Genomic DNA, 7,896 nt, shown 5'->3' with positions numbered 1-7,896 from the left:
GACACATGTCCAGAGGAGGATCGCCTCGTCTCCTCCTCTGGACATGTGGCAGATATTTAGAAAATCTCTAACTCGTCATCCCAGGACTCGGATGAGATGTCCATGTTGAGCAGGAGCAGATCCGGAGCGAACGGATCCCTCAGGATCAGCGCTGTGCTCTAAAATAAAAAGTGGTGCTCAGCTGAGTTCCTGCAGCAGCACAATGAAAAAGGTCAAAGGTTAATTCCCAGCATTGCTCCTGATGTCACAGTGTTCCTAAGGCTCATGTATTGTGAGGCGCCACAATGCCAGGCCTCTGCTGAAAGCCTCTGGAGTCTGCAGCAGCCGGAGACATCTGCAGTCAAAACACGGCGCAGCCCGCCATTGTTTCACCTTCACAGCGGATCCGGCCGGCATTACTCTGCTACTCATGGTTTCCGTCCTCAGCTTGGCTCCCAAACAGGAAACTGGAGCTCCAGAGTCTCAGCAGAATCACAGCCGTTCTGCTTTGGCCACGAATGGCCGGCACCACACCGCTCTCTATTCGCCTGAAACTCTGGACAGCACCTGATTTGTTGCTCGTTATGGGAGCTACGGAGCTGATGGTTCTTCTGGCGCTCCTCGGCGGCTTACAGGAGTCATCAGGAGCCCAGCAGGAGATGCTTTGCACCCCCAACGCCTGCTTCGTGCTGCACATGGAGCCGGTCAGGTTCCACAAGGCCCAGAACCGCTGTGAGGATGACGGAGGCTACCTGCTGACTGTCAGGGCCAGCGATGAGCAGGAAGACCTGCTCTCACTTCTCTCTCTGATTGAAGAGCAGCAGGGGGAGCCAGCGCTGAGGTTCTGGATCGGGTTAAAGCTGAGCAGGGGGGAGTGTGTGCGGCCCGACAGAACGCTCAGAGGGTTCAGGTGGATCTCTGGGGGGGAAGATTCCCAGTTCTCCAACTGGAAACGAGAGCCGGTCAGCACATGCACCGAGGAGAGATGTGTGACGGTGGACTACAGCTTTTCAGGCCAGGAGCAGCTCAGATGGACACCAGCAGGTTGCAGGATGAAGGCTTCTTATGTGTGTAAGTTTTATTTTCAGGGCATGTGTGAAGCTTTGACTCTGCTGGGGTCTGGAAAAATTATCTATGAAGCAGTTTTCTCTAAACACCCCCTGAAAAGTGAGCTGGAGCTGCTTCCATTCGGGACGAGAGCACGAATATTCTGTGGCGCCCAGGAGCTGGCGACCTCTCTGTGCCGCTCAGAGGACGGCGCCTACAGCTGGACCGACCCGGGACCGTTCTGCAAGCCAGGGAGCCGAAGCTGCGCCAGAAGCAACGGTGGCTGTGAGCACGAGTGCCGACAGGAAGGAGAGGCCGTCCTGTGCTCCTGCAGAGAAGGCTATGAGCTGGACGGGGACGGCTTCTCCTGCAGGAGGGAGGATCTGTGCCGGGCCGCCGCCTGCCAGCACCGCTGCGTCACGGAGGAGACGGGCTTCTCCTGCAAATGTCCCAGCGGCTTCCAACTGAAGGAAAACCGGCGCGACTGCTCCGACGTGGACGAGTGCCGTGAGCAGGCCTGCGGGGATCACGGCTGCATCAACACGGACGGCGGGTACAGGTGTGAGTGCCGGCCGGGTTACCTGCTGAGCCACGGGGAGTGCAGAGACGTGGACGAGTGTGAAACGTCGCCCTGTGAGCAGCGCTGCACCAACAACATGGGCTCCTTCTCCTGTTCCTGCAGCGAGGGCTTCCGCTTGTCTGAGGACGGCCGCTCCTGCTTCAGCACGCAGCCGCTGGACACTCAGGGGACCGCCACCGCCGCCACCCCCACCGCCGCCACCGCCGCCACCGCCACCGCCGCCACCGCCGCCACCCCCACCGCCGCCACCGCCACCGCCGCCCCAGCCCAGGACCGCTTCCCTTCGCCCGACGACTCAGAAGCATGGGGCCTCCTGGAGGGTCTGGGCAGAACCACGGCGGGGCTGCAGGACCTGCCCCCCCACACCGCCGCCCCCCCGCCCGCACTGCTCAACGCCACAGACGGGGAGCAGCACGCCAACGGGTCGTCGGTGCTGGCGGCGGCCGCCAGGAGCCGGGTGCTGATCTGCGTGCTGGGCTCGCTCGTCCCTCTGCTCGCCTTGGTCGCCCTGACTCTCTGCATCGCAATCTTCCGCTGCAGCCGCGGCAAAAAACAGGAGAAGAAGAAGAGCACGGCAGACGGCTACTGCTGGGTGTCCTCGGGTTTGGACCCGCGTCTGGAGAAGCTCTATGAGTCCATCCTGACTGATGACCTTTGACCTGACGGGGCCTGCTGTTCCTCAGGAACGTCTCAGGAAGACAAACTGTTTTCTCACCAGTTCATTCTTCACAGCAACTTAAATCCACGAGTCACTGCAGGCTAAGAAGTTGCTGAGGAGGATTTAAAGAGCTGCAAACGTTCTGCTTCATGTTAGATTGATTGAACTTGACTTTGTAAAGTGCCTTGAGATGACATGTTTCATGATTTGGCGCTATATAAATAAGATTGAATTGAATTGAATAGATAATTAAACGTCACGATGAAGAAAGCAGCTCTCCACATGATGCTTTAGCGCCACTAAGCCATCAGCACAGCTTATGATGAGGGCCAGTAGCAGGTAATCAGGTGATCAGGTGATCAGGTAATCAGGTAATCAGGTGATCAGGTAATCAGGTGATTAGGTAATCAGGTGATCAGGTGATTAGGTAATTAGCTTCTTCAGGTAATCAGCTCCTGTGGACTAAACTAGCTGTGAGCAGTTCATCAGATAATTACGGCGCTGCCTCAACACCACAGCCGTCTCACAGTGACGCGTTCAGACCACCACCAGCCATCCTAGGGTCCTGACATCATGTCATCATCCTGCTGACTGGGTGGCCCCGGGTCTGGTCCTGGTCCTGGTCCTGGTTCTGGTCCTGGACCTGGTCCTGGTCCTGACCCGGGTCAGACCCTGGTCCTGGTCCTGGACCTGGCCCTGGTCCTGGTCCTGGTTCTGGTCCTGGTTCTGGCCTCGGGTCAGACCCTGATCCTGGACCTGGTCCTGGTCCTGGTCTGGGTCTGACCCTGGTCCTGGTCCTGGTTCTGACCCGAGTCCTGGTCCTGGTCCTGGTCCTGACCCGGGTCAGACCCTGGTCCTGGTCCTGACACGGGTCCTGGGTCCTGGTCCTGGTCCTGGTCCTGGTCCTGACCCGGGTCAGACCCTGGTCCTGGTCCTGGTCCTGGTCCTGGACCTGGTCCTGGTCCTGGTCCTGGTTCTGGCCTCGGGTCAGACCCTGACCCGGGTCCTGGTCCTGGTCCTGGTCCTGACCCGGGTCCTGGACCTGGTCCTGGTCCTGGTCCTGGGTCTGGTTCTGGCCTCGGGTCGGACCCTGGTCCTGGTCCTGGTCCTGGTCCTGGTTCTGGCCTCGGGTCAGACCCTGGACCTGGTCCTGGTCCTGGTCCTGACCCGGGTCAGACCCCAGAGGCGCTGCGCTGCCCCACTACAGCGGCTGGTTGGTGGTTCTGTTCTGGTCGGGTTCAGGCAGCACGTTGTGGCCTTGGAAAGGGAGGCTGTATGAAATGTAAACAAATGAATCATGTGTGATAATAAAGTTGTGATTCCAGACCATAATAATCTGCTTCTTGTCTGTAGCGCCATCTAGTGGCTGAATCTCCATCTGAACACCTTTTCACTCTTTTTCTGGGTTTTTACGGCACCAGTGGCTCGTTCTGTCATAGTGGGTCTGAGACATGTGGCACAGGGCCTCAGGCCGGGTCAGAACCGGGTCAGAACCAGGTCAGAACCGGGACAGAACCGGGTCAGAACCAGGTCAGAACCAGGACAGAACCAGGACAGAACCGGGACAGAACCAGGTCAGAACCAGGTCAGAACCAGGTCAGAACCAGGACAGAACCGGGACAGAACCAGGTCAGAACCGGGACAGAACCAGGACAGAAACGGGTCAGAACCAGGTCAGAACCGGGACAGAACCAGGTCAGAACCGGGACAGAAACGGGACAGAACCAGGACAGAACCAGGTCAGTACCAGGACAGAACTGGGTCAGAACCGGGTCAGAACCAGGTCAGAACCAGGACAGAACCAGGACAGAAACGGGACAGAACCAGGACAGAACCAGGTCAGAACCAGGACAGAAACGGGACAGAACCAGGACAGAAACGGGACAGAACCAGGACAGAACCGGGTCACAACCGGGACAGAACCAGGTCAGAACCAGGACAGAAACGGGTCAGAACCAGGTCAGAACCGGGACAGAACCAGGAGAGAACCGGGACAGAAACGGGACAGAACCAGGACAGAACCGGGTCAGAACCAGGACAGAACCGGGTGTGTGCTGCAGCTGATTGTGGGCAGAGCCACAGAGTTCTGGGCTTCCTTCCTGCTCCTCTGGGACCGGGTCTGAACCGGGTCAGAACCGGAACAGAACCGGGGGTGGGCTGCAGCTGATTGTGGGCAGAGCCACAGAGTTCTGGGCTTCCTTCCTGCTCCTCTGGGACCGGGTCAGAACCGGGGGTGTGCTGCAGCTGATTCTGGGCTTCCTTCCTGCTCCTCTGGGACCGGGTCAGAACCGGGTCAGAACCGGGGGTGTGCTGCAGCTGATTGTGGGCAGAGCCGCAGAGTTCTGGGCTTCCTTCCTGCTCCTCTGGGACCGGGTCAGAACCGGGACAGAACCGGGGGTGTGCTGCAGCTGATTCTGGGCTTCCTTCCTGCTCCTCTGGGACCGGGTCAGAACCAGGACTGAACCGGGTCAGAACCGGGGGTGTGCTGCAGCTGATTGTGGGCAGAGCCGCAGAGTTCTGGGCTTCCTTCCTGCTCCTCTGGGACCGGGTCAGAACCGGGTCTGAACCGGGTCAGAACCGGGTGTGTGCTGCAGCTGATTGTGGGCTTCCTTCCTGCTCCTCTGGGACCGGGTCAGAACCGGGGGTGTGCTGCAGCTGATTGTGGGCAGAGCCGCAGAGTTCTGGGCTTCCTTCCTGCTCCTCTGGGACCGGGTCAGAACCGGGGGTGTGCTGCAGCTGATTCTGGGCTTCCTTCCTGCTCCTCTGGGACCGGGTCTGAACCGGGTCAGAACCGGAACAGAACCGAGGGTGTGCTGCAGCTGATTCTGGGCTTCCTTCCTGCTCCTCTGGGACCGGGTCAGAACCGGGTCAGAACCGGGGGTGTGCTGCAGCTGATTGTGGGCAGAGCCACAGAGTTCTGGGCTTCCTTCCTGCTCCTCTGGGACCGGGTCAGAACCGGGTCAGAACCGGGGGTGTGCTGCAGCTGATTGTGGGCAGAGCCACAGAGTTCTGGGCTTCCTTCCTGCTCCTCTGGGACCGGGTCAGAACCGGGACAGAACCGGGTCAGAACCGGGGGTGTGCTGCAGCTGATTGTGGGCAGAGCCACAGAGTTCTGGGCTTCCTTCCTGCTCCTCTGGGACCGGGTCAGAACCGGGTCAGAACCGGGGGTGTGCTGCAGCTGATTGTGGGCTTCCTTCCTGCTCCTCTGGGACCGGGTCAGAACCGGGTCAGAACCGGGGGTGTGCTGCAGCTGATTGTGGGCAGAGCCACAGAGTTCTGGGCTTCCTTCCTGCTCCTCTGGGACCGGGTCAGAACCGGGTCAGAACCGGGGGTGTGCTGCAGCTGATTGTGGGCAGAGCCACAGAGTTCTGGGCTTCCTTCCTGCTCCTCTGGGACCGGGTCAGAACCGGGACAGAACCGGGTCAGAACCGGGGGTGTGCTGCAGCTGATTGTGGGCAGAGCCACAGAGTTCTGGGCTTCCTTCCTGCTCCTCTGGGACCGGGTCAGAACCGGGTCAGAACCGGGGGTGTGCTGCAGCTGATTGTGGGCTTCCTTCCTGCTCCTCTGGGACCGGGTCAGAACCGGGTCAGAACCGGGGGTGTGCTGCAGCTGATTGTGGGCAGAGCCACAGAGTTCTGGGCTTCCTTCCTGCTCCTCTGGGACCGGGTCAGAACCGGGGGTGTGCTGCAGCTGATTCTGGGCTTCCTTCCTGCTCCTCTGGGACCGGGTCTGAACCGGGACAGAACCGGGTCAGAACCGGGGGTGTGCTGCAGCTGATTGTGGGCAGAGCCACAGAGTTCTGGGCTTCCTTCCTGCTCCTCTGGGACCGGGACAGAACCGGGTCAGAACCGGGGGTGTGCTGCAGCTGATTGTGGGCAGAGCCACAGAGTTCTGGGCTTCCTTCCTGCTCCTCTGGGACCGGGTCAGAACCGGGTCAGAACCGGGGGTGTGCTGCAGCTGATTGTGGGCAGAGCCACAGAGTTCTGGGCTTCCTTCCTGCTCCTCTGGGACCGGGTCTTCCGGACCCGGATGCCGCAGGCTCTGGCTTGCTCAGAGAGCTTCACAGCCAGCAGGAGAAGCACACGCCTTTGAAAATGGCTGCTCTGGTGTCTGCCTTGTTGTTGCTGTTCACAGAACCGGGTTCTGGGCTGACGGCGCCCTGTTTGCCGGTGTGTTCTGGAGAGGACTGCATCACGGTGAACCGGGCCAGCGTGGACTTTGACACGGCAGAGAAGGCTTGCCGTGGGAGGAACGGGGAGCTGCTGACTCTTCAGGCTGACACTCATCAGCGGATCTTTGCAGCGCTGGCTGAAGCTCTGCCAGGAGACTTGTGGGTGGGACTGCGTCTACCGGCGGGATCCTGCAGCCGGCGATCAGAACCACTCAGAGGATACGAGTGGACCTCTGGGAGCCCAGAGGAGACGTCTAACGCGTCTCTCCTGGTCTGGGCTGAGGGCCCCGCAGTCTGCTCTCCACACTGCGCTTCACTTTCACAGCATGGGACGGTGACAGAGAGGCCGTGTTCCCACAAAGCCGACGGCTTCCTGTGCAGAACCAAGGAGAAGAGTGCATGCTGGGAGCAGGAGAAGTTCTTTAAAAGCTCTGCTGACTGTGGAAGTGCTCCCTGTGAGCAGAAGTGTGACAATGCAAAGGGAGGATTTAAATGCTCGTGTTTCAAAGGGTACATCCCAGACGTGGGCGAGCCGCGGCGCTGCAGGCTGCACTGTCCTCACCACAAATGTCCTCCCATCTGTCCCGGGGGCCCGGGCGGTCCGTGTCACTGTGCCGATGGCTTCCTGCTAAACGAAGGAACGTGTGAAGACCTGGATGAATGTACGATGGACCGATGTGAGCAAGGCTGCGTGAACACCTACGGCAGCTTCATGTGCTTCTGCAGGCTGGGCTTTGTCCTTAAAGACGAGGTCAAGTGCACGGTGGCAGCAGGAAGGGACCGCTCTGCGCTGGTGGTCGTCCCCACGCAGGAGGACCCCGCAGTGAAGGGCTCCTCTGCGTCTGCGGGGCCCTTCCTCTGGATCTGGGTGGTGGCTGCAGTGGTTCTGGTGGCGTCCGTGTTTCTGATCAGACTTTATGTTGTTCACCGTCAGAAACGCAGAGAAGAAAGCTGCAGCCAACAAGGCGCTGCTCCTGCAGACGACCCGGACCCGTAGACCAGATCTGTGGGTCCACTGGGTCCTCTGTGGATCCTCTGTGGATCCACTGGGTCCTCTGTGGATCCTCTGTGGATCCTCTGTGGATCCACTGTGGACACTCTGGGTCCACTGTGGGTCCACAGTGGGTCCACTGGGTCCTCTGTGGATCCTCAGACCTTCTGGAGGATGAGGGAACAGTGATGAAGAGGAGGCAGCAGCATTCAGGGAGTTTTTTAAAGCAGTTCACAGACAACATCCTCCCTTTCTCTGTCAGTGCAGACGTGGAAACGCAGAATTCCCACAACGTCTCTTTGTCTGTGAAGCCAGACAGCGCCCCCTAGAGGTGAAGCAAAGCCTCCTCACACATCTGCAGTTTATCATCTGGACCATCAGGCCTGGATTACAGAAAATGTTGCTGTCATGAGATTCTACAGTTCAGAGAAGCATTCAGCAGAATATGCTGGTAATAAATAAATATATTG

The 7,896-nt window shown here is 59.3% G+C and overlaps 2 protein-coding genes across 2 annotated transcripts; both read left to right on the top strand.

Annotated features, from left to right (window-relative positions):
• Positions 1 to 308: 308 nt before the first annotated feature.
• Positions 309 to 2,852, top strand: LOC110367400 (complement component C1q receptor). Its single transcript, XM_036135085.1, has 2 exons — positions 309 to 2,651; positions 2,709 to 2,852. Exon 1 carries the CDS (start codon positions 498 to 500, stop codon positions 2,262 to 2,264), a length of 1,767 nt encoding a protein of 588 aa, XP_035990978.1. The 5' UTR covers positions 309 to 497; the 3' UTR covers positions 2,265 to 2,651; positions 2,709 to 2,852.
• Positions 2,853 to 6,308: 3,456 nt separating this feature from the next.
• On the top strand, positions 6,309 to 7,494 carry LOC105921157 (thrombomodulin). Its single transcript, XM_021313158.2, has one exon. It carries the CDS (start codon positions 6,359 to 6,361, stop codon positions 7,430 to 7,432), a length of 1,074 nt encoding a protein of 357 aa, XP_021168833.2. The 5' UTR covers positions 6,309 to 6,358; the 3' UTR covers positions 7,433 to 7,494.
• The last annotated feature ends 402 nt before the right edge of the window (positions 7,495 to 7,896 follow it).

The sequence above is a fragment of the Fundulus heteroclitus genome, unplaced genomic scaffold (genome assembly GCF_011125445.2).
Source record: "Fundulus heteroclitus isolate FHET01 unplaced genomic scaffold, MU-UCD_Fhet_4.1 scaffold_99, whole genome shotgun sequence".
Taxonomy (NCBI): Eukaryota; Metazoa; Chordata; class Actinopteri; order Cyprinodontiformes; family Fundulidae; genus Fundulus; species Fundulus heteroclitus.
The sequence above is the reverse complement of the archived record's forward strand: the minus strand, read 5'-3'. Positions and strand labels throughout refer to the sequence as shown.

Coding starts and splice junctions, on each gene's coding strand:
- LOC110367400 (XM_036135085.1), top strand. CDS start 498: ATGGCCGGCACCACACCGCTCTCTATTCGCCTGAAACTCTGGACAGCA.
- LOC105921157 (XM_021313158.2), top strand. CDS start 6,359: ATGGCTGCTCTGGTGTCTGCCTTGTTGTTGCTGTTCACAGAACCGGGT.